The sequence below is a fragment of the Homalodisca vitripennis genome, chromosome 2 (assembly GCF_021130785.1).
Source record: "Homalodisca vitripennis isolate AUS2020 chromosome 2, UT_GWSS_2.1, whole genome shotgun sequence".
Classification (NCBI taxonomy): domain Eukaryota; kingdom Metazoa; phylum Arthropoda; class Insecta; order Hemiptera; family Cicadellidae; genus Homalodisca; species Homalodisca vitripennis.
The window spans coordinates 150,277,358-150,305,217 of NC_060208.1; the positions used below are offsets into that span (position 1 = coordinate 150,277,358).

The 27,860-nt window shown below is 32.4% G+C and overlaps 1 protein-coding gene across 1 annotated transcript in view; it reads right to left on the bottom strand.

Annotated features, from left to right (window-relative positions):
- The window catches only part of LOC124354890 (ras GTPase-activating-like protein IQGAP1), a 52,145-nt gene that overhangs the window by 8,917 nt on the left and 15,368 nt on the right, over positions 1-27,860 (bottom strand). The window contains exons 11-28 of the mRNA XM_046805669.1: positions 26,687-26,809; positions 23,934-24,090; positions 22,467-22,609; positions 20,263-20,362; positions 19,707-19,852; positions 18,714-18,860; positions 16,691-16,861; positions 15,552-15,713; positions 12,283-12,402; positions 10,364-10,477; positions 9,865-10,001; positions 6,569-6,721; positions 5,696-5,825; positions 5,499-5,593; positions 4,004-4,229; positions 2,776-2,940; positions 2,449-2,628; positions 2,237-2,363 (exon numbers count right to left, since the gene is read on the bottom strand). Coding sequence (XP_046661625.1) covers positions 2,237-2,363; positions 2,449-2,628; positions 2,776-2,940; positions 4,004-4,229; positions 5,499-5,593; positions 5,696-5,825; positions 6,569-6,721; positions 9,865-10,001; positions 10,364-10,477; positions 12,283-12,402; positions 15,552-15,713; positions 16,691-16,861; positions 18,714-18,860; positions 19,707-19,852; positions 20,263-20,362; positions 22,467-22,609; positions 23,934-24,090; positions 26,687-26,809 — 2,596 coding nt within the window. The remainder of the gene's footprint in view (positions 1-2,236; positions 2,364-2,448; positions 2,629-2,775; positions 2,941-4,003; positions 4,230-5,498; positions 5,594-5,695; positions 5,826-6,568; positions 6,722-9,864; positions 10,002-10,363; positions 10,478-12,282; positions 12,403-15,551; positions 15,714-16,690; positions 16,862-18,713; positions 18,861-19,706; positions 19,853-20,262; positions 20,363-22,466; positions 22,610-23,933; positions 24,091-26,686; positions 26,810-27,860) is intronic.

Consider the following 27,860-nt stretch of genomic DNA (forward strand, 5'->3'; position numbering starts at 1 on the left):
TCTACATCACATGGGCCTGACATGACAGACACCACAAACAAAAGAGGAACAGTTACGAAGAAGCCTTCTATGATCGTAGCTTATAACAAAGGAATGGGCGGCATTGACAAAAGCGATCAAATGCTATCTTACTATTCCAGTCCAAGGAAATCCCTACGCTGGTATATGAAGATATTCTTTCATCTCATGGATATCGCACTCTGGAACAGTGCCTACATCTTTTCGAAGCTAAGTGGCAAGATGACATACCTCAGCTTTAGGGACGTGATAATTAAACATTTTATTCAAGTGGAACAAGTGCAACGTCCTTTCCGTGCTAGCTCCTCAGGAGGTCACTTACCCGTAAAAGTTCAAAAAAGACTGAGATGCAAAATTTGCCGAGTTGAACAACAGAAGAGAAAGGACACTTTCTACGCTTGTTCTGTTTGCAAGGACAAAGACAACAAACTAATTGGCCTATGTATGCCAATTTGTTTCAACAAATTTCATGAAAAGTAGGCCCAAACAATTTATGAGATGCATAAACTAATTGTCAGTTTAGTATTAATTTGGGCGTAATAGGCTAATAACATTACTTTTGTAAATGTACACATTTGTAACAGTGTCGCCTACTTTTTATACAATTGATTGTCCAATTATAGCCTATGCTTTATATTGTAAAAAGTTTGGTATTTTTGCCTTTGTTCTTTTCACTAGAATGTTCTACACTTTTGTAATAGGAAGTGCATATAGATATCTGTCTGAGGAAAGATACCACTTACCATCAAACTTAGGTTTACTTTATAAATATTGCCTTGAACTTACAATAAATGTGAATATATGCATTGTCATCGCGCTTGGTTCTCAAAAAACCTAGAGTTTTTAATGCCATGGACCGAGCGCCGCTCATCTGCGGCGCCGTAAAAAGGCTCAAAACATTTTAAAAACCTGTAGAATCACAAAGGTATGTTAAATTAAGGTTATTTTAAAGTGTATTATATGGATTTAAATTAAAATTTCTTGTGGTCTGTGGTGGAAGTCACACACATTATTCTCAGTCTTCTAGTAAAGATCCGTATTTTACCGATAGTCTATCGGAATGACCGCGGCGCCGCACATATGCGGCGCTAGGTAGCGAACGTGTTAAAAACATGCCTCATGTGTTTTTACATATATATGGAGTTATATAATATTATAGTACAATCAGAAACAAAACAGGTTGATAGATTAAATCAGTTTGTTATATACAAAATAAAAATGTAAAATCTTAAATAAATATTAATAAATCTTATATTTATTATAATAAATATTATAAAATCTATTATTAATAATAATAATAAATCTTAATAAAATGTAAAATTTTAAAAGTTTAAAGTTTTGCTTCTATAGAATCAATTCTGTTTAAACTACAAAAATCTCATATGGTTATAAAATGTTGATTTAATTAGAATGTGTGTCTAATTCACATATATCTCTTAAATTTTCATTATTTTTGTTTAATTTTCATGATGGTTGAACCATAATAGATTCTGAGCTTTGAGATTGGTTAAAGTTAAATCGGAAATAAAATTACATATCGGCTAAAACATTATAAAGTTTAGAACAAATTTACTTCATAAATATGAATTATGTAGTGGTTAGCGGAAAAAAGACCACTAGGCTATAGTTAAATGCCAAGGTAAATAGGTGATGAATAATAAAAATCTCTAAGTATTAACAAACTAGAATTTAAAATTATATAATAAAATCCAAAATACAACTGAACAATCAATACTTATTACAATGACATAAATGAACATAGTAATTGGGTGAATTACATGTATATAACTAACAACATGAGATATAAATATCGTAAGCTGAGAAGCAAGACCAGATGTCTATCAGTCTATGAATGGCAGATAATCCCTAAATGACAAATAAGTGATAATGTTAGTCATGCAAGAAAATTATTAAGAATAAATTTCAATAAATAAACCACTTTATAATAATATAAAATTATGAAATTACATAAATTATTTATTAAAGTGTACTAACATGTTTAACCCTTATAAACCCAAGATCTAAAGGAACTTACTAGATACAGGCAACTCTCTGGAGTTACGTCCTAATATTGGTACTGTGGGTTATGAGAGAGTACTACTAGCATGTTTTTAGTTTTTGTCATATTTAGAAACTGTACATTGGATTTGTCACTGATTTCAAGGTTATGAAATTAAGTCATCCAACATACTAACAGATATTCTGTAAGTCTACTTACGCCCCATGAGTTGAGGAACAGTTGGAACATCCTTACAGTCTTCCAAAAGTTCATGTAGAGGGTCCATTGGATCAGGCGCAATCTCAGATGCATAATCATGCACAAACCTATGCATGTTGCACACTTCCTGCAATCAACATTTCCCAAGATAAGTACAATACATACACTTACTTATCAGATTCAGTTGGAAACAATAACTGTATACTTCATACCTCAGCGGTTATGATGATACTCGGTCTGGAGATGAGTGAAGCTTCCGTGAACTCTGAGACATTGAAGTACGTCTCCAGGTCCTCAACCTCACAACAGCTTCTGAAGAACGCCTTGAGTCTCTCATGACAATTGATTAGGAAAGGATTGAGAACCATCAGGTGTTTTGATTCTTCCCCAAACTAAACATGTACATGGTGTCAATTTGGATGTATAAATAAAAATGTATTAACATCTTTATGTGAGTAGACACTTATCTTAATGATTTCCTGCATATTCATTTCATCTTTCCTAATCTGAATAAACTGACACAATGAATTATAACTCACCCCTTTTTTGGCAGCAGCAAACTGCAATATTTTGGCAATGCTGGCCAAAGTGTGACGCTGCTCCGTGGTGAGGGTTTTACCAACCGGAAGTGAGATTATATCATATGTTTCCGGAGCAATAATAGATGGATTGATGAACTTATAGTAGAGGAAGTTTCCAACCACCTGACAACAGAAAAAATATGTTATAACAGGACTAAACATCACTTTATTGAAGTTTTCCATAAAGAAAGTCAAGTTTCATACTTCAATGTTTTCCATTAAATAATGATTGCAGTTGCAAAATTTTAATTTAACCTTGAAAAATTTTACATAGGAGCTCAACTATCTTGTCATAAACTATACTGAGCTATAAAAGTGGCTAATAATGCTCTATTGGTAAGAATAGGTGTACCACACCACCTCTCTCTATTCCAGAAGCCTTCCCTACAGAGGAGCTGTCTACTATGACACACTGCCAGAACCCCTCAAGAAACCAGCAGAAATAATCCGAAGAAAGCACTGACAAACTAGATGCTAAAGAGGTCTGTATATATGATTTGAAAGCTTATTTTTTTGGATATTGTATATTTTAAAGTAATTGCTGTAAGATAGGAGAAATCTTAATCTTTCAAAAGAAATTAGTTAGAATAATGTAATATAGAAAAAATTGATGCTTCAATTAATTTTTATAGGCATTAAAACTTTAAATAGTCATATTGGCATGTCAATTAAAATCTACAATAAATTAGTAACCGTAATATTAAATACCCTATCAATACTTTTCAATTGAAGAATGTCTTTTTTTGAAGAAACTTTTTTTATCCACTTACATCAAAATCAAACAAGTTATTTATCTTTTGATCAAAATCGTTTAGGTAAAACAATAAACAGCTAAATAACAATAATCAGGCCTAAACAAGGAACTAACTGTACACACAATTCATCCCAGTATTACTACTCTATTCCAGTAAACGCTCTATAGATATTATCTTAACGTGCATTACATTTTTAAACACATTAGTTTGACCAATAGAGGTCCTGCAAGTAATGCTTGTGCTAACTATAATGATCAAAATTACCTACAGTACCCATCTATAAAAATTAAAACTCACTAAAATTCATATATAATTAAAATTAAAAAGTAAACCCACTTTACAACTGATTCAGATTTCTTTCAAATTTTGAAACATGGGAGTATAGAATTACAAAATAAGCTGTCTAATAAGAACAAATTCAATTAAAACACCTTCAATATCTCCTTTTCATGTGCATCAGGAAACTTCTGGAGCAGTGCAGCTCTGAGTTCCTTCGCCATGAAGAGAAGACCATACGGAAACAGCTGTTTGGACTCAGTGATCTTCTGTAGGAATTGGAGTGTTGTTGTCTCCAAGGTCTTTATGGCAGTGGCCAGTCTGTCCTGGACCTCCTGGTAGCCAAGAGCCTGCTCCTGGGTCACACATGGTGGCAATTCTCTGCAACAGTGATTGTATCATTGAAGTAGTTAGTTTAAAATTTTAAGGGTGGTTTTTTTGTCATAACCACTTACAAGGCAGGTACATAACTCATAACTGACTTCTAATGAATGATAATAACGGTTGTATGAACCATTACATTTGACCAATACCCACATTAAAACTATTCTTATACAAAACATAGAAATGTCCTAAATATCTAATAATTCATTATTATTATCATTTAGGCTTGAATCCTAGCAAGCTCAAACTATTATATTACACAGTTGTTTATATTGATCAATCAAGTTTAATGGTATTTGAATTGATCATGTTTAGTATAAATTTAATAGAACATTGATAACATTATAATATTAACTACTATTAACAATTTATTTTACCAACCTTATTTTAATTAAAAGACATATAAAGGGGCAATTTATGTTCAAAAGGAACACGGTGCAAATTTCAGTGATTAGAGGACCATCCATGCTGCTAGCGGAAAATATTTTATGGTTAGAAAAGTAATGATATACGTAAAAAATGTACGAGGCAATTTTTTTTTTTTTTTTTTTTTTATGATAGGAAAATGCATTATGCACCGTCAGGGACAGGTGTTTGCCCTGGTGTGTGGGACTCTCACCCACTAAAAACCTACCGGTCCAGGCATTGGAAACCCTCTCGGGAACGCATCTCTGCAACTACTTCAAGAGGGTGCCATCGTTCGCCCAATGGGCATTACTTCATTCTAAAATCCACCAGCATGAGCTATTCTGGTGCTTTATAGCTGCTCTCTTCTTTTTTGCCTTAGCACCCTTTTGCAGAACGCAGCGACAGCGTTCCACGATTCGAGACTGGACAACATCTCTTCTATAAGAGTCTCCGGCGAAACATGCCCGATAGCTGCCTCCAGCTCCCTTCTCTCCGTTTCCAACCTTCTACATTTGAAGAAGGTGTGCAAGGCATCGTCCACATCCGAATCCCCGTACTGGCATTCCGGACTCGGGATCTTCCCCATTCTGTTAAGGTAGAAGCCGAAACAACCGTGCCCAGTGAGAAGCTGGGTAAGGTAGAAGTCTACATCTCCATGCTCTCTTTCGGTCCATCCCCTCAGATCACCTATGAGCCTAAAAGACCAACGTCCTCGACTCTCCGTCTCCCATCGAGTTTGCCACTCATCCATTGTGTGCGAACGGGCAGTAGCACGACTGACAGTGCCAGTCCCATCGTATACACGCTTCCGCTCAAGAGCAAGAAGATCTATGGGAATTACGAGGCAATATTACTTACGAAACTTTTCCTGTAGTAGTCTCCTGATGATTTCTCCACTGGTTGTATATTGACACTGGATTTGTATCAATCGTAATATGTTTGTCAGCCAGAATCTACAAAAAATAAAAAGGGTATGAACTACTGTAATATGGTAATAAACATGTATAGATGTTCTACTGCACTAATTGTTCATGACAAACAAATCTAAATAGCACCTTTTCAATGAGTGGACCCAAAATAAACTGAAGTGCGTTCTGACCAGAACGTTCACGGGCATAATTCACAACCATCTTCAACACCATCGAGTCTAGGGTCTTCACGTCACTTAGCTGGCTGAATTTACACCTGCAACATTTAAAATGTTGTTTACTGTAATATTCTTCACTGGTATTTTCATATGCTTATAATGTGCTTATATAATTCTTCACTTACAACGATCTTTAAAGAGTACATGATGTAAAAATAATAAACAAAACTTGTATTACATGTAGCATATTTTGTATTATTGCTCCACACTTTACTTGCTAGGTGTCCTGTGATTGTGAATGGTATTAGACTTGCATTCTACTGTAAACTTGACTGGCAAATTAATAGCCAGCTGATAGATTGATCAACCCACTTTAACCTGTAATCCATGTTAATTGGACAGCAGGTACAATCTACCTTGTGTTGTTAACTTTCTCACTAATTCAACTAAGGGACACTATTAGTACTACATGAAATATAAATCTTACTGGTTTTCCATCAATTCTCAATCAAATTTTCATGATATGAAAACTAATAATCTCCACAACTTTAAACAGATTTATGGAATCTCCAATTCCAGCTGCAATTAAAAAAAGTAAAGAATGTCTTATTTTACCAGGCGAAGTTAGGGCTAAGATGCCCTCTCTAACACTTAACCTGGGGACCAACGGCTTAAAGGTGGCTTCCGAACCACCACCAAAGGCCGGGCAGGCGGGCTGCTTGCAAGGACAGGATCGCTCGGCAGTCACCCATCCAGGCAGAAGCCTCGCTCGACGTTGCTTGATCTGGTTATCTTGTGATAACCGCCGTACCCGCTACACTACGCCATTGGCTACAATTACCTGATCTCCTCCTGAAGAGCGAACTGGAAGAGCCTTAGCATCAGATATTCCTCCCTGGGGTGAGACCCAAAGTTGAACAGAGTAAGAATAACGTTGCTGAGGAACCGGTGAGTCCATCTCTCTGGCAGGCAGAAAATCAGCTTGGCCAGGTATCTAAAACAGTTTTAATAAGGCAGGGTGGCTACACTTCTGAAAATTTGAAATTCTATGACTTTTCAATGTTTTCCAGACTGGTTTGAGTAAAAATCTAGGTCTTTGTAGAGCCTGTTTTGGCATTACGATATGAGGATATATAACTGTATTATAACTTGTAACTAAGACAAGACTTACCAAACCGCTTAAATCTCCAAATTATAAATGAACTTAAGATTTGAGACAAATAAGGTTTATTTATGCTAAAACTTCAACATAAAGTGAAATAAATTATGTATTTTAACAATCATTCAATCTGCAAGAAACATTTTTATTAACACCTAAAATAACAGTCGGCATGATAAGACAAAATCCTTTGGGAATCACAATTTGTCAAAAAACCTAAAATGGTACTGTTATTCTTATCTAATTAAGAAATTAAGACAGCCATTTCTTGTATAACTTGACTATCTACAACTTTAATTGTATTTTTTAATTTTCAATTTTCCACCAGCTCTCTTGATCCCCTCATAGACTAAGCACTGGGAAATAAGCAACCTCTCTAAAAGGTTGCCATCTAAGATTTCTTTATTAATTAAGAAATCTCGCTCCACAAAAGCATTTCCATGACTTAAAATTAGAATCTTCTTGATTCTAATGTTAAATCAAAGCTTTGAACAGAGTAAGAATAACATCGCTGAAAAACCGGTGAGTCCACCTCTCTAGCAGACAGAAGACAGCTTGGCCAGGTACCTAGAACTGTCTTAATAATATTTACAACTGATTTTTAGTAAAAAATATAATTTCTTTGCTACATTAATTTGGTTTAAATTTTTATTTTTATTTCTAATACTCAATAAGGCTGCCTGCACTGACTGTATAGACATTGACGTACAATCAGGCAATTGCTCGCCGTTGGCCAAGGCAATTTAAAATACCCCTCTACATTGTAATAACATCATGTGATGAGTACGTCGTCTCTAGTTCGCTTCGCCCCCAGCCACTATTCCAAAATATGATTCAGTGTCTGGTGGATCTCTTCTTGTTCCTCATTTGGGCCAGGCACATGCTGCTTCACAGCCTTTTTAATTGTATTCTCCTTTAAAAGCATTCAATAATGTAACTCTGTAACATGCAAATTCTGGGTATTTTCTAGAACCCCTTGATTCGTGTTGAATTTAATTTATGGAGAGTGTCTTTCACGACTCTGGACAGATGTGGTTTTCTACTGGAATTTCCTGACTGGACGGATGTGTAACTATTTGTTTCCCCTGATGCAAGTGACTCTTGGTGTGAACTGTATACTCCATATCTACTTTCATCTGTAAATTTACCTATAGACAGTGTGTCCATCATGTGGGACATCTCATTATTATGGTAGGATGAGACATCTCAGCCATACTGTGCTGTTTGTGTGACAGGTGAAGACGACTTCTGTGAGTGACATAATTCCTCTATTCAATTCCCTTTCTTTCTATGTACACTTCCCCTTCCTATCCACATTTGCTTCAAATTAATTTAAATTACTCAACACTATTCAAGGACACTCACAGTCATGTGCTCCGTTTAAACTAAATCTTTGCTGTTAGCAGTTTGACCACAAGACATTTATGACGGTTGGTATGAAGCAGCTGTATAGTTCGAAAAATGTAATAAATTAAAAACTATGAAAGTAGATTTCACAAACATTAGTTTATTTTAAGTATCAGCTCCTCATCGCTCATTCTTCATTTAAAAAAAAGGCAAATGTTAACCAAAGTAAAAATGAGAAACACAATGACACAGCCAAATAACACTGTACTAACCATATCATAAATAAACTTAAATATATCTTAAGGAAATATGGTGAAAGAATGAAGCTGTACAAGACTCAAGCATCCAAAACACACAGGCTAACCTAACACTAAGCTCACATTTGCGCCCTCACCATGATTATGGCCACACTCACACAATTTGTATGAGAACAGAAAAGCAGGATAATATTTAAATAGGTGAAAGCACATTTGACGACTTGCAAACATCAGCAACTTAAACAACCCATGTAAGCATACTCCCCTACCTGCCGTCAGTGTGGAGTTACTATAGTTTTGTATTTGACACCTCGCTTGGTGACAGATAGGAGAAATTCCATCTGAAATAGTGAGATAATTTAAGGTAAACTAATATTACTAAATCAGACCAAATCACACAAGCAATATGGTCAAAAATTTAGAAAATTCTGTAAAGAGTATAAAAATCCTCAAGCAAACCATATTAGAAGAAAAATATAAATGAAAAATCCACCTGCTATTGGAACCCATGTTTTTAAATGTTTATACTTGGGAAGAGAAATATATTCTTGATTCTAATGTTGGTTCTAATAAAATGCTTTATCCATTGTTCAGAGGCACAAAAAAGAAGCTTGGGCCAAAGACAAGTGGGAAAGAAATTTCACAAAAAACAGAGGACCAACAAGTCCTTAAGCCATTAAATGCGCCACAAGCAAATGGGTTTGTTACTTGTTTTACAAAAAGGGGCAGATGTAATGTTACTCTTAAATTACGACCTTTAGAATAAGTTTCTATTTAGAGTACATAACAAAGTCGCGGAGAAGAGCCTTAGAAAAAGAGTTCCTCTCCAGTACTTCCAGGGCTGATAAATACCTTCCTTAATTAAATAATGAATAAATTCAGAATGAGTATGGGACGGACGATATAATCAGTAACTCACCATTATATACCAATAAGCAGAAGAAACTAGTAAAATACAATCTGGTAACACTTGTATCGATCTCAGCCAAAAAGGCTTTAACTAAGGGAAATGAAGAGATCCCTCTCTCTCTAGTCTTCTCCCTAATATCTTGTCTTTCGACTCCCTGACATGAAGTAGATCCAGTTCCTCTTAACAGGTATGGAATCTCGAGTTGATGTCTCCTTGATTTCAGGGAGAGAGTTGTAAGAAGTGGGAATGGTAAGCCACAACCTAATTATACATGGAAAATCTACTTACTAAAACAGTCTAAGCTATTCATCAACCTATGTGGCAATAAACAATGTACCTGCTTTGCACTTTTAACATGAAAGGAGTACAGGTATCTGCATGAAGAAAGGATGAGAGAATTACTATCATGATTACAGGTAGACTGTTACATTATTTAGTTATAAAAATAGTTGTCTACAACTAACCTCGGTCGTGTCTGCAGAAAGTAGAAGAGATGCTGGTAGGCCTCCAATCTGTGGTGGGACGTTGCAGAGAGAGCCTTCAAGCCTGTACCTTGACTGAGCGTGGCTGCATTCATAGACTTGCCTTGTTTCACAGCATCCTTAAAGGACAAATAAATTATACAGTGATTTTACCTCAATAAAACTGTTTGACTATACCAGTGTCATTGGACTTAAGGTTAATGTCTTTGTTAATCTCTCTAGATGAAATTTCTAGGATTATAACAGTTAAAAAGAAATCATAAATATATTTTATTATATTAACTTTGGAAACCAAAATTGTTAATGTTCCAGGTTTTAAATTTATTGGTTATTATTTTTTTGCTTATCTAATATTTTGAAATGTTAAAAAGTAGTACCAATTTAGATTTAAATGGTTTTTTTAGTAAAAAAAATTAAATTAGTACACACAAATAAATAAATAAAAGATTCATAATGTAACAACAATGTCAGGATAGTGTACCTGAATGGAAATCCGGTTCTGGACCAGGAGACCTATGGTAACATCCATCTTGTCAATCTGCTGAGACAACTGTTTGTTGTGACGTATCGCTTGCACCACCTGCTCCTTCAGTGTCTGTCAAACAAGGAAATAAATCCATTTAATCTAAACACGTGACTTGTTCATATATATATATATATATATATATATATATATATTTCTGGACCAGGAGACCTATGGTAACATCCATCTTGTCAATCTGCTGAGACAACTGTTTGTTGTGACGTATCGCTTGCACCACCTGCTCCTTCAGTGTCTGTCACACAAGGAAATAAATCCATTTAATCTAAACACGTGACTTGTTCATATACATAAAACATACTTTAAAGAGCCAAGAGAAGAGAAGAGAGCCAAATGGCTGTTTATAATTTAGACCTGTCATATAGGGTTATTATTAGATTGATCTCTTCACAATCCAGGCTCCTCAACATAAGACATATTTTCAAAAAGTAATTTCTCAAACTTCTCTACTAGCATATACTGCTTGTTAACCCCCTTGGCACAGCATGTGTGTCCTACCTCTCAGTGAACCAGAGGCTGAGAGTTACACACGCTTCTGTTCTGCGTTTAGCAATAACCATTGTATTTCTGGAATTTTCTGCTAGAATGTGTGTTTGGATGCCAATTAATCCAAACAATGTAATTAAATACCATTAAAATGTAATGTTAATACAATGTAATTCTCTAAGAATGTACAAATAAAGAATATTGTCTATTAATATATGGAAGAATGAGTTGTATACTTTGGTTACTTCAGAGCTGCAAATAAATGTGAATAAATATTTTGCTTTCCTATTTATTAGTTCAGATTTATTTATATAAGAAATATATAAACAATGAATAAAAATATATTTTAGAATAACAATTAGTGAAATAAAAAACTATCACGAGTAAATTGTGTACGTTTCACGGACTGTCTGCTGCCGCCAAACTATCTGATACTGCAAATAGCTCAGGTCTTTCACCAATTGCAAGGAGTAATGGAGAAGTAATTATTTTGGAAGGTAATTTGACTCTGTACACTTTAAGTTTTACATTATTCAATTCATAATTTCTTTCAGGTATATTTTATTAACATAATCCGCCAATTGGTTGCGCCTAAGAAAAATGTTTGTGTAACTTCACCGAACATGACTCCAGAGCCCAAAACCACCCTCTGTTAAAAGTGTTTTATATACATTGTGTGTTAAAAGTATGGATACACTCTGTTTAGCTTTTCATGGATAAAGATGGAGGGAGGAAACTCAGGATATTTTTCTAGGGAATAGAAAAACTTAGAAGTGAACTTTTTATTCACTGTCACAAATTTGCCTATTTCCCCAAGATGGGGGCGGCTCAAAAACTAAAGAGTGTATCCATACTTTTAACTCACACTGTATATGCTATATAATATAGCTTGAGGAAATACTAACTGTCCCAAAGAAAGCGCAATCAAGTTAAAACTTTGTACAAAAATTAATCTTATAAATTTCTTGATTAAATTCGTTGTCCCGTTATTTATGAACCTGAGAAAAAATGTTCTGGAATGATTGTAACATTTCCTACACTTTTTGTTATTAACATCATTAATATCATTAACATCATTATTATTGTTATTAACATCATTACATTCATGGTTTTATCACGAACAGTTTTTGAGATATTGAGTACATGTAAATCCCATGATAATAAATTAATAATATTTCAGTTGTCGCAAGATCTACCTACTTCTTCTGACTAGCCCGGAAGGACTATTTAAATGGGAATGATAGGGTTGTAAAGAATTCAATACAAAAGTCAATTTTGTAAGAATGGAAGGGAGTGAAAATAAAAAAGTGGGAATGTAGACATAGGTTTATGATAAATCTAAGTGCATGAAAATGTCAATATTATCAGCATACCTGAAGTTGCAGTTCCCTGTGATAGTCCTCGATGCTGAAGTCTAGCAGGTGGAGGAAGAGTCGCACAACCTTGAAAGATGGAGTCATGGTTCTGAATAGCTGAACAAATGCCTTGCGAGACTGTAAAAGTGTTTGTCTTGTTAACAATTATTGCAAGCAAATTTTTTATGTAAATTGTTGTAGAGTAAAATAATGAAGATATTTATGTTATTTACACTGATAAATTTCCACTAAATCTCTCAGTATATGAAAGTTACCTAATAATAATATGTATAACTAAAATTAAAGTTAACTAATGTTAGTCTGTAGATATAATTATTGTTGTACCTGAACTTAGTTTTAAAAAAATTGAGATGAAACTAACAAAACTCTTCTAAACATTTTTAACACAGATCCAAAAAAAGTAAAATTTGCATACAACAATGCAGCATTACAGTGAAATGCTGCTAATTTGTATTTCCATTTTTTGGTTTAGATATGTGGATGATATATTATGTCTTTTCAATGGAGATGAGAACCAGGCAGAACACTTTTTAACATTTCTCAATTCTATATCACCAACAATTAAGTTTTCTAAAGAAATCCAAAAAGTCAAAATTAACTTTCTTGATATAAGTATTTCTAATCTTAATGGAAAGCACTCATTTGAAATTTATAGAAAAACAACCCAAACAGATCTTCTAATACCATCATCCTCTAACCATCCTTGGAAATACAAATTAGCAGCATTTCACTCAATGGTAAACAGAATGTTAAATATACCAATGAGTGATGGAGATAAAAATAAAGAAATAAAAATAATAAAATACCTAGCTGTCAAAAATGGATATCAACCCCAAATTGTAGACAAAATGATTAAGAAGAAAACAAGAAAAATTAATAAAACCAACAAAATACTACCTAATCATAATACTACAGAAATTCAAAAATATATTTGTGTACCATTCAATACTAAATTAAACAAAGCTGTTCGAAAAACCTTTCAAAATTCAAAATTCTCCATCAGTCACCAAACAAGAAATAATACATTTAAACTTATTGAAAACAAAGTCAACCAAAATGATGACAAACAGGAATTATACAAACAATCTGGAGTATACAAAATTAACTGTAGTACCTGTGAAAGCTATTATATTGGGCAAACTGGAAGAAATTTTAATAAAAGGTTTAAAGAACACATACAAGCTTTAAAAACAAATAACATGTCTACAATAAAATCAAATTTTGCTGAACACCTATTGGAGACTGACCATAACTACACAAATATTGAAAAGAACATGGAAATTTTAGATATCGAAAGGAAAGGAGAGAAATTAAACACAAAAGAAGAATTACACATTTATCTAAATTATAATAAAGATCCTCATAACATTTTAAATAGTAATCTGAAAAATAAGACAAATCCAATTTTTGAAAAAATTAAAATATTAAATACAGATTACTAATAAGAAAATTACAACTGTGTCATTTAAATTTAACATATGTTTAAAAGGTCCACATGTGTATATCTAATTGTTTATTATATATATATATATATATATATATATATATATATATATATATATATATATATATATATAAATATATATATACCACAAACAGGAACAATGAAATGTACACACTATACATGTTTTATGTAAGAAACTTTTTATATTGCAATAAAAAAAACTTTATTTATGAACATAAATTATATGAGGAACATTATCAAACAGAGTCAACATTAATACATAAACATTTGTTACACCATGGCACCAGATATTGAATCTCCTTACAAAAAACTCTTGTCTTTCGACCGTTACACTAGTCAGAAACAGTATCCTTCAATACATCATCACTTTTCCTTACACAAATAAATTCCACAAGTTTCAGAAAAGATAAAAATCAGATGGTGGGCTGTAAGGTAAATGGTCCAGTAATTCGCAACAAAAGTTGTTCAAATGCACCGTTGTTCTTGCTTTAACTCAATGCCTGGCATTATCGTGAAACAGGACATTGTTGAAGAGCAGTTACCACTAGTGGCTTAAAGTAGTGGCATGTTAAAACTTGAATTTTTAAAATATCTTTCATTATTTATTGTTGTTCCTCTTACCAGAAAGTCTATCACAAAAAGTGTCTTTTAGGTACCAAAAAACTGTGACCATATAATTTCCGGGTTTGTATGTCGTGATTTCATAATTAGCCAACTCACTGGATTGAAGTTTAGTCTCTACAGTTTATAAACAGTCCATATTTCATCACAGGTCACAATGTGACTCAAGAACTTATCACCATCCTTGACTTGAGTGTTCCAAAAAAGAGAAAAAATGTGCCAAACATTTTTTGCATTTCAGTCAACACTTTTGGTACCCACCACAATTTCGTAGAGAAGATTGTCAGTAACAATTTGATAAATTACTGACTGACATTGAAACTTTTGGGAATTTCTGATGGAGCTTGTATTCGACTAGCACTATTGTGCAGCACCTGTTTTGGAGTTTTCTCATCAATCTTTGTTGTCTTTATCCGTGATAGCTGATCCCTCATTATGAACATTTGTCCTTCTTTCATTAAGTAGAAGCACACACTGTTTTTGTTTAAGAACTGTATAACAGTGCACTTCACTATCAACAGAACTTATAGCAATAAACAAAGCAGTATAACTACACAACCAATACCATGCCATAGGCATAAAATGCACTGTAATGTCAGCATAATGAGGAACTTCCAAGAATTGCTAACTCTGAACGAACAAGGCACACTTAGTTCTTACTTTCAGAATTATCCTCGTATTTCCCAAATGAGAATGATAGGATTCTTTTACGATAAAAAACAAAATAGAACTTAGGAAGAAGGCCACTAGGTCAGCCAAAATGTAAATGGTAGGATAAGAATGAGGTAAAGTAAACTGGTTGAGAACAAACTTTGAAGACGCAACTGTTGGGACATCTGTAGTATAATAATGTGCTTTTCAAAACTTTATATAACTGCCATCCTTAGATTTTAAAGAAGATATTAATAGAGAGCATAAAATAATAAATGTTTTACAGTTTTATGAGGAATCCAAAGGTCCTTTGCTAACAATAAATTTCAACAAATAGAAAAAAGCACCTAAATATAAAAGGATATAAGCTTGAAAAGTTACAATCAATATGCTACGTTATAAATCTGCCCATGAATATAATTATGTTTATCTCACACCAAATGTAATTTAGACGTCTCAGGTTTTGACAAAAAGTTAAAGAATAATATTTATAACAAAAATCAAAACCTAAATTATGGTTTAAGGTTACCTGTCGCCCCCGCCACAAGGCTTGGATTTTGACGATTTTGTCTTCATGGGCCTTGTAGTAGTGGGCCAGCACATCTGTCCACCTCTGCCTTGGCGTTTGCGGACCTCTGTCTATCTTCTCAGCCTTCTTCCGCTTCAACTCTCTTTGTGCTCTCCACCATCTCTATATTATTAACACATCCAAACTTTTAAGAGTATTGCTAAAAGTGTTAGCAAAACAATTTCAAATTTTATGTGGTAAAACTCAATATTACATATTGCAATTAATTTGTGTTAGTTAAAATGTTTAAAGCTTTCATTTAATAGAAGAAAATGTTAATGTTGTTAGCCTTATTCTACCTGTATTTACATCTTATAAAACGACTTGAATATCTAGTTATAACAGTGCAAATTAACCCTTTGACAAGTTTCGAGATACCCAGTATGTTCGTCTCTTTCCATTTTGTCTGTGTTTTGACATAATCAGTACGTTCATGACACTCGATAGAAAGAAGTAATAATAAGTATATTTTCTAAGTAATTTTAAGTTTTAGTAATTCGAATCGCATTTTAAGTTGTATGAGCAATTGATTTTTAGGAATGAAACAAAACTGAAATAAAATTGAAACAATAAAAACAATAGTTCATCGGGCATGATAGCAATACAGCTTTGAGCTGATAATGTTGTCAGCGAGTCAGTTGACCACCTGGCCATTGAATTGTGACAAATCATGTTTATATAATCATAAATATATATATATATATATATATATATATATATATATATATATATATTATTTTTAAGAATAGATTAAAAATTATAATATTGGAATTTTATCCATAGAACAAATAGTTTAACATTATATGCACCAAACTAAAACTAGATTCTATACGTTATAGGTTATAGTAGATCTCCAGAATCATGTAGTTGCTTATGTTGTTCAGCCGGTCATTGCGTTCAGTCGTTCTTTCATTTAGCCGATCATTTTGATCACTCATTCATTTCGTTCAGTCGTTCTTTCATTCACTGCTGACCGGTTAAGAATAAAACCATAACCGTAATACTCTCCGGGGGGAGTAGGGAGCCTGGGTATCATGAAAAGTGGTGGGAATGTTATTTTATTTAAAAAGATATGTACTAAGTATAAGAATTACATGTACCTGAATCAAGCGAACTTGATGCTCATGATCTCTGAAGTATTGAATTCTATCAGAGAGATGTTTGCGGGTCAAGAAACCACGGCACCGAGCCTGCAGTGATACCACACTTCCCTCCACCGCTCTGAGCCTTTGAGCCTCCAGTACTGACTCTTCGTAGCTGCTTATAGCATTCTGAACATTGATAAAGGCTCACAATTAGAAATGATCACCCACATACTTTGTATAACACTATACACATTTATTTAGTATTGTAGATTTCAAATGTCAACTAAAAAATAAAACGATAATGAAATATTTAAGTTTGATACATTTATTAACTACAGTGTGAATCAGAATTCAATAGAATTATCAGTTAAACAAGAAAAGCAATGAAGATTCTTGGAGCATTGGAAAGATATTAATTAATTATAACTAGTAAATTATTACACATTTTCCAATATAAATTATAAATTATTTGATACCTGATGAAAAGAACAGATTCTAATTCCTGAAACATAGTATTCTATATTTATAACATTAGCACTGGGAAATTTCCAAATATCTGTTATTCTATCAAATCATCCATCGTCAACAATAAACTTTAAACAAGAATCGATTAGATTTTTTTTTAACTGCTAACCAATCAATTACACACACAATACATTTTAAATGGTTGATTGAATCAATGTACAAATTATAACTGATTCAGTTTGATATTTTTTTCTATAGATGAATAAATTAAAATTCCATCCAATGTTATAAAACCTTCAAGTAAAGATTGGTATTAAAATTACACAACCAAATTTACAAGATGAAGTAATGATCAGATTAAAGCATTATTAAGAAACCTATAACTTTCTAAAAGATGATGTTGAAGAGTGTAAATTGCATTGGCTGAGCTGACAATCACAAACCAATGGTAACACCAAGGACAATAAGTCTATATGAGAAGCAGTGATTTTGTTACAACAATAAATAGTTTTAGTAACATCAATTAAAAATTAAGTGAGATTTTAAATTAAAATAAATTTAAAAAAAACAATTCAAAGCAAATTTTATTTTGATATATTTGAAAAGAAATAAAAGTTAAAAACCTGTAGTTTTGATACAGATTAAAGAGTTGTTTAGATATCCTGTAAAAATTCCATATAAAAATAATAAAATTCTGTTCAAGTAAATAATTATTTAGATTTTGTTCATTAAACAAGGTAATATTTCATATTTAAACATGAGTTTTAACTCATTGCAGATCAATTTGTTTGGCCATGCATGTCCCAGCAGATGGAAATAAATTTGTTTGCCGGCAGCACAACAGTAATGCTTGCAGCATCGAATCACCAGCAGTTTATACTCAACTCAGATGTATGTTGAACTGGATTCACAAAATTACTTGCCATTAAACTCAGTCACCTGTTTCATCTGAACACCAACATAGATATAAACACACTATAGCTTCATTGTCATTATCGAGGCCCCTTCTGATACTAACAATTTCTGATAAATAACAATCCAATTTGAATGATTATAATTTTTTATTTTGAACAGCACATAAAAAATGCATAACTGTTGTAAGAACATCTAAGGGAAAAGATATATCAATAGTGCTACATAGTGGAGAGTAACACCAGCTTATTCTTCAACTTAAACATACAACTGCAATGTTTATTTACAAACTTGTTTGAGAAAAATAAAAGAAGGCATTTGTTAAAAACATTCAGTAGACTTTAATGGTGCTCATGCATTATTAGAATAATTAGGAGGTAAAATTATAAGCAGATAACATTTACGATCTGAGCTCGACACTGGCTAGGCCCAATTACTGACAAGATATTTCATTACTGACCCGCAATGGATTAATGGAATCGGAGCAGGATTACCTTTAACATAGTGAAAGATTATTCTTATTCTATTTTTAATTGTCAACATGAGCACTTATCTAGTCAAGAAACAAAAAGTAAAGTAATTTATAAGTTTTATATAGCTTTCTCAAAGTGTAAGATTTTGGAAAGGACCTTATTGTTTATACACAAAAATACACTCTTACCACAATTTCTGCATAGTTGAGATGACAGGACTGGTTGTTGTATCCATAGGGTCGGTTCCAAGCATACTGAAGAGTGTTGAGGTTCAGGAAAACATTGCGCCCACTTTCCAGTGTGTGAGATACCCAGGTACATTTTGACTGGACCGTCTAAATCAGAACAGCAGTCAGAAATTATGTTGAGATTTGCAAATAACCAGGGAGAACTGGGATGTCTGGAGACTGAAGAAGGAAGAAGGGAAATCACAATGGAATGATCACAGCTCAGGATGTTAGGCGAAAATGCTGTACTTGAGAAGAAAAATTAAATATAAAGACAAAAAAGAGATATGATTAAGACAGAATTTTCTATTTTATACACTATAAAAATTAAGACCAAAAATATTAATGTCTAACGTTTTTGTAAATAATGGGAATTAGATTACATTATATAGTTCAAGGAAGTATTTTTGCATTGTACTTTTTAAGGCAAAGTGAAAAAGATTCATAATATATTATAACAAAGAAACTGTAAAAAAATTATACATTAAGAATTGATTGAGTATACAGATTTGTAATCAATATCATAAATATTTTATATATCTAATAAGTTTATTAATATTAGATTATATGATATCAATAATAAATAAAAAATACTATTTTTGGCAGGTTAAATGTAGAATGTCTAATATGTATTTCACTGATAGTAAATATAACATTAAAGTATATATTGTACTTAATATTATTACATAAATATTTGTTATTTAAGTTTCAGTTTTTGCAAAATCTGAAAATTCACACCAACTGAAGAACAATTGAGGACCAGTCGGGAAACTTGCATATAAGTAATATTACTATCTTAACTTTCTTCGTCTTGTAACAACTCAAACTGTAAAATATATAAGAACAACTTTAATCCTAGAAACAGATCTGTTTGTACACACAGTTAAAACTCATTGTTTGTAACATTAGTTGTAACTACATGATTTAAAAATTACGAGACAGAAGCCTGCTGACCTTCTTTGCCTTCAGAGAGAGCAACTGTAGATAGCACTGGGATGGCTCCAGGACCTGGTATCCTGGCATGTTACATAGGGCATCCACAACCTTGTGTCGGTTCTTGTGTTGTAGACCATTGTTGATTTCACTGAGCCACCTGCAAGCTGTCACCAACAATTTGTCACCATAGTCAAATATATTATATTTTTACACTACTAAATGTGACACCGTCAGTTAACAATAGATACACACGTGACATCACTATAAATAAACTAAGACTGTTTGGCTTTTTTCTTTACATATACTGGAAAAAGTAGATAATTATTGACCTATCTCACTTATAACAACTTTAAAAAAAACTAATTAGAACAATAAAATTACTATTTTATAAACAGTTAAACTTCTACTGCCAAATCAATTTTTATGATTCATCAAAACATGCTTTACGAGAAGTGAATGAATATTATATTTTTGTGTGATAAAACTTCTTTCAGCATACTTTACTTCCTTTGGAATCATTGTAAATAATCTTTGATAATTTCCGAGAGAGAGTTTTGATCAGAGATCAACATACCTGATTGTGCTTCATCGATCAAAGATAAGCTCTCTCTAATGACTGCCTTCACGTCTTCTAGCCACAGCTCCACACCTTCTGCCTGCTCATGGAGTCGGTTCTGTGAGAGTTTTAGAACTATTATTTTAGTTACATACCGGACTACTGCCATACTCTTATAAATGTGTTAGTGTTGATAAAATTATAGTGATTGAATCAGTATTTTTGAAACATCTTTCCAATTAATAATTACTATTTCATAAATAACTAAAACAAGCACCACCATTATGTTAAGAAGTTCTTCTTTAACTGCAATCAAATTTAAGAACACCTGTTAATCTTCAGCAATTTTTTATTAGAAAGGTGTAAATCATGTGATGCTGTGCAAATGGAGCATATTGTATACATTTATATCAGCAATTGTTTAATGAAGAGGTATACATAAAACGTCCTAATTCAATCAGTTGAAAATGATAGGACAATGTTTATCATCATTAATCATTCTTATGTTGTAGCAAAGCCCAAATCAAAAGCAACCGAATTTGTATACACAACTTTTTTGCTGCTACCTACCTTATTGTCTACCTAAACATGTCCATAACTGAGAGAAAAACACTTAGATTTTTGGCTCAGGCTAAGTTTTATAATACTAAATCAGGAAACATATTCTTTGATCGATTTGTGAATTATAACTGGAGTAAAGAGCCGGTGGTATTGAAACAACCTTGAGTTTTTTCCCGTAAGAACAATGTTAAACCTTTCTTTTTTATTGTAACATTAGATGTCTCAGTTTAAAGATATAATTAATATGCATTCAAACACATTTTAGTTTATTTTTATGTTTATAATTTTTAAATATTTCAAAGATGAAGTACAATTTGTTCTGATTAATACATAAAATATTGCAAAAAAAGCATTTGGATGTATATTGATTAAAATTAGACACCTCCTATAATCTTATGGCTAGTTTAACAATTAAAACTACAATGAAGATGGCCATTAGTGCAACCTTCTCTTAAGGTTGATGTTTCATTTCAAATTGATTTAGAAACTTAAAAAAAAAGAAATTACACCACTGCTATGTTTCACTATCATCTAAACAAAACTGTTGTGTTTTTAGATACGAACTTGGGTTATAATTCATTATACACTATTATTGTGTATTTTCAAAAGATGTTATTCCAACATTGTTTTTATATTTCTAGGTCTTAACCTTCATCTGTTTGTTTCATTTTTACAGAAAAAGAAATAGGTTACCAATTCCTTTCTTTTAAATAGCAACACTTCTTTATATAGCTTTTTAGGTGGAAATAGTCACTACGTAATTAACTACGCATTTGTTTGTTATTCTTAGTTGACACAATATTCCAGCTAAGGTTTCTTGTACAATAGGGGTCTTCCTAACATATTCAAGAGAACCAGATTCGGACAAGTCCAACTGATGCTTAATACTATTTACTATATTTACAAATGGAATTTTCAGGTGCTATGTTGATTGTTTTGTACTTGTTACAAGAATGTGAATCATTTTCTTTAATCACAAACCATGCAGCTTTACTTGTATGTACAATACACTTTCACAATAAGTTACATATTACATTCATATTTTGCCTTCTTTATTGTAATTCATTCTTTACATTCATGCTTGTTTCAAAAATGTTTCCTTAATGTTTAGGTTGCCAGAACTTTGACACTGGCTACTGTTATTACTTTATAAATGTTGACAATGTATTGAGCCCTATATTAAATATATCTATGCAAACTGTTAGCCTGCTGAAGATAATGGAGGGAGGGACTTGCCTCAGGTTCATGTTTGGAGGATTTCTTTAAAATCAACAGTGTCTATAAAATGTTAATTGGCAACACTGCTTCCCACATTGATTCTGCAACCCAAAGTGAATAGACAGCTAGAATGTTCTCTACTGGTTGAGGAAGATTTGTAGTGCAATCGAAAATTTCTAATTATGTGTACTTTTACGTGTTCTTTCAATCATTGGACCTTAGAAGACCAAAATGGTTTTCAAGGTAAGTATGTTGATTTTTCTACCAACTAGTAACATGAAACTCATATTTATTACATGTTTCAGTGGTGTATAATATAGGTCGACACAGTCAGTTTGAGGGGTTAACAATATTGGGTTCTTTTTAACTAGAACAACCAAAGTTGTTGTTGGAGTTCAAGTGTGAATGAAATTAAAACGAATAAGTAGAAACAAGCCACTGACCTGGAACAAGTTGAGTACAAGCGGCATATCATTGCTGCTTACATTGTCCACTAAGTGTAGGGCTGGATCTTGCAGGCATTGCATCAGGGCTGTCTGAGACCTATCTCTCACTGCTGTATTCAGTTTCTGCAGGCAGTTCACCACTGTACAAGAGTTTAACTTATTATGCCATATGAGGTGGTAGTTTAGAATATTGATACTTGGTTTGGTAAAGTATGAAAACTTCACATTACAATTGGGTAAAAGTGTATTATGACTGGATATTTTATTGTGTTCTATTTTGCAAAATGTCAAACAAACAAGTTCACTTTCTTCTCTTTAGCATATTCCTATGTTCATTTACAGGTCAACCACATAGTACACAAACCTATTTGAACTATTTTTAATAGACAAGTAAAAAACTATTTAAATAACATTTATTATTTATAAAGACAGATCAAATTTATTATTATTTATTCAGTGTTAGGGCTGATAAAGACAAATTAATGATGGCTTAACAGCTGCAACATGAAAGTGCTGGCTGAAATGGCTTATTAGAAAATAGCGAATTTTCACACATTAGTTGTGTCTCGTAGGCAGGAAAGAAAGATTAAACAATTTTGAGGAAAACAGGCTACAGGACTGAGAAAAGTATGTATGGAAATTATAAATCAATGCATAAAGTTTTGTTTATAAAACACTACAAAATATTGTTGTCACTAAAAATAAAACTTTATCAGACTAATGAAAAATTAGTGTATTGCAATTGTCCTTACCAAAAAATGTCATCATAACTTTACTGAAGATGATCCCAGAGCCCAAAGTCACCCCCTAATTAAAAGTAGATATGTATAATGTATGTATATATACTATGTATACTATATAACACGGTTTGTAAAAATGATAAATGTCCCAAAAAAAGTTAACTTAGTACAAATATTGATCTTATAAATATCTCGGCTAAATTCGTTGACCAGCTTGCAGCTTGGCATGCCATTTCATTTCATTATGGCATCCATTTAAATTTTAAAATAATTCACAACTCCGTTGTTTACAAACTTACAGAAAAAAAATCAAGTGATCTGGAATATTTATAACATATCCTCAATGTGTTGTTAAAAACAACTTTTGTTGTATCTTGAACACTTTTCGAGTATTGAGTACATAAAATCTCATGAGAAATCAATCAATATTTTCAGTAGCCATAAAATAAATTTATTTCTTCTGACTGAGCTGGAAGGACTATTATTTTTAAATTACTTCAATAAAGGAAACCAGGTGACCTGTTTCTATGTAACATTTTTTAAATAATACCTAGTAGATTTTATTAAATAATATCTAAATTGAACAAAAATAAATTAGTATTAAACAGTAATATAGTTCAAATACACCATTCAGGGTCACATCAAAATGGTTCATGAGTTCCATTAACATGTATCTAATTTAGAAGAACATAAAAACACACCAACTCCAATCTAAATAACTTACCTCGATTGTTTTCTTCATATTTCGCATTTACGAGATTGATGCAATCCTGAATGTCTGCTGAATTGAGAATGGTGCAGTCGACATCCTCCAGCAGCTTGTAGCTACGACAGGCCATCAGTCCACTACAGTACTGTGTCTGTAGACCAGGCTCCAGCCCCTGCAAACCGGATACTGTACCATGCTGATGCTAATGGCTAAGTGAGGCTAATCAGAGGTGACATACTTGGGAATTTTAGTTAAAATTCTCATGTGTAAGCTAGAAACTGCATGTTATTCATGTTCATTTGAGCACTACCAGAGAAGTTCTAGCAAAGCTTGTCTCTCAAGGGGCTGGAAAAATTTAATTTCTGTCTGTCTGTCTATCTGTCCACTTGATACTGACCTATAGACCTAAACTTTTGTATAACTCTTCATTTCTATATAGGCAACATTGAGTTTAATATTATGGTATATGTCATTCCATAGGATTTACCTGAGCGTTGGCAAGAATTTTTAGATTATTCTTATGGGTGACCATTATGGCAATGAGAAACTAGCAGAATAAATAAATTTGTAAACAAATTGAGTGAGTACAATCACAAGAGACATTAACTTGTGACTAATCAACACTTGAAGCTTACTCATGTAGTAAAAATAAAAAAATGGGGGGTGGAAATTCAACGTTAAAAGTCATTGCTAAGATTTGATTTCAGCGCATACTTGTGTTGTAGTACCCTTCCTACCTCATTAAGAATTTTATTATTTAATTATTGCTATAAAACCTACCTTAATGAACAAAAATGTTAATGTATCATGGATAATATAACAAGAAAGACTTCATTTGTAAACTTTAAATTTGGTATGAAACTTCAATTCTATATATATATACAAGAATGAGTTCTATGACAATGTATGTCCAAACATGGAATTTGGCTGAGCATCATTGTAGTCTATCATTCAGTAGGCTGACAAAATTTCTCTTTTGTTTGCCAGGGGGTGTAAAAATTTCATTTTTTATTATTATGGTATGTGTATCTGCCCGCAGGACATCCTAAGAATGGAATGAGCTATTTGAATTTTCCATGCAACAACAGTGAAGCCTTATGCAACGCAAAGTGAAGTGTATTCTTACCTGTTTAACATACAATAACAACGGCACCAACCAGGCTGGCAAGAATAAAAAAACAATAACAATTACTTTTAAATTCTGCATCATTTAGTTAAAGAAGTAAAATACTATAATTTCCAAGTACATATATCAATTACAGACAACCAAAAAATCAACTCCCAATAGGTCCATGATCCTTGCCATCGACACTTTGTGAGCCAATGACTATTTTTCATAATACAGTCAATGTACAAACGTTCACAATGGAGTCGTCGGCCTTCTATTGTCAACAATGATCTTAAAGAACACTAAGGGGTGCTTATTCATAAACAAACATAGGGGAATCCTCAGTAAATGAATTGTGTTACTACATTAAATGACAATGCATGGTCCTATACTGCTGGTGATAATCAAACAGTGACTTGACAGTTTCGTTGTGACCAGTTCAGTTACTCATGGTACATTCCGGATTTGACACCATATGATTAACACTTGAGTTAATCCCACACAGAAAGTGCGAGCTAGGCAGCAAGTGCTTTAGATCCGACAATGAGGGGGAAAATACTGTGGAGTTATGGCTACAATCATTGGCAGAAATTTTCTATGAAGAAGGTATAGAAAAGCTGGTCACCCAATATGATAAGAGTTAAAAAAAAAAAGTTTAAAGTATGCTCTTTTATGTAAGGATAAAATTAGCTTGACTAAATAATAAAAATTGTTTTACTAGTTTTTTTTTTTAAATGGTACTTACTTTCCGAATACACCTTGTATATAAAACACATAGCAAATGAAATATATGAAGAACAATCAACACAATTTATAATGTATGTGCATGTTCTCACCATCATTAAGAGTAGTGATTTTTATAATAATATATTTTTATGTATTATAAAATTTATAGAACGATTGATGACAGTAAGAATACTATCAAGAGTACCTAAAAATAGCTAAGAATACCTAATGAAAATTGGGTTAGTCCTTTGGAATCTAATCAGTGATATTCACAAGAACAAACTTTCTGTAAGCATATTATGTTGTTATTACTATAAATTTTGAAATTTTGTAGTTACATACATGTTATAATGAAACGCTACGTCAAATTAACAACGTGTTAAAGAATTATTAATAATATTATATTATTGATCTTAAATATATTAAGGTATTGTTGTATTTAACAGATACCCTGCAGTCAAGCCATTGTTTTAAAAGGGTTAACAGTACCAAGCAATTCGAGATGGCTCAAAGCCAGTGAGCCATTACATCAAAATAAAATTGTATTGGTTTAGTAATTCTTAAATACAAATTTTTATTCCATGAACAGAGTCAATTAAAGGGAATTTAAAAGCTATCCAGGATTACTAAAATGATACATTTCTGTTACATTTTATAGTAAATAGTGGATAGCATAAAATATAACAATATTCATTTAAGCCTGATTCAATCCAAATTGTATTGTTTTGTTTAGTTTAAAATAATTTTAGTTTACAGTAAATCTAATTCCAAAAATGACAATTTAAAATATACAAGTAAAGCTGTTTACCCAAAAATAAAACATAAGGATCAAGAGCTAATATCTACTACGTATTTACACCTAAAGATTTCATTAGCTTGATCAGCAGTTTTTATGTCATGGTTACCTGTGTCATGTTATTTGAACAGAACCTACCTCAAACCTGAGCAAAGCAGATAGTTCCATAAGAGCAGTCCAAATATTTTCATGGTTTCCTGAGTCTATGGCACTGGTCAGACGTGCTATTTGAGATAATACTCCCACACTGGTTTTGATGTCCTGAAATGTCCTGTACAGTTACTAAGGATCTGGATTTTTAAGAATTTTACTTAAATGTACAATAATCTAAAGTTTTCTTGAGAACTTGAAAATGTTCTCAAATATTAGGCCATAAATAAATAGATTCCTCTATTATATTTTAATTCAATTTACAGTTGCATTTAAATTTATTTCCAAAACCATCAATTATGACAGTTTCTGATTAATATTTTAAATGTAGACTTTAACCCTTTGCATGCCAAGTAATTACGTATATATTTTGCCCTAGCGCCAAATTACTGAATATTAAAATTTTTTGAAAACTGTAAAGTCATTTTTTTATTTGTTTAAGTAATTGATTTAAAGAATAAAAAACCATGAAATGCTTTTATGGGCATTTTTTAAAACGAAATATAGATATTTTTCTATTTTAAGGACCAGTAGGTATGAAATGAATAAAAAAGTTATTTTGATAAAACTGTATAATTTTTACAAACGTATACCGGTACATGAAGTAGATATGATGTGTGATAAGTAAATAAATACACATTTTGGAAAAAATATCTTACAAACTGTTTTCTGTTTTTTTTTACGAATAATCGTCCAAAGTATGTAACCCCAAGAACGAAATCGTCAAAGTCCGGATCGTCTGCGTTATGGCAATATATTCACAAGTTACGTCAAAATAATAAATAACAGTTGTTACTATAGTAATAATTTTAATAGTTCACAAGCACTAAACGTAATATAAACTAATAAAACTGTAAAAACATAAACTGTCAGTGAGCAGGAACACTAGAGATAGAACTTCACGAAATGGCGTAGATAGTATATCGCTTTGGGCGTTTCGAGAAGTACGGGAAACAAACATGAATAGAAAGAAACAGCTGTTACCGATCGATACTCCTCAAACGTTCATTTGGCACGTTAGCTAATGCACTAGGCAGCAAAAGTGACTTTCTCTGCCATCTAGCGGCAAATTCGACAACTATAAAACTATCTAATGTTGTAAAATGTAGTTCGCGATATAACTCGCTATGGGCGCTGTACGGACTTTTATGCATGCGAAATA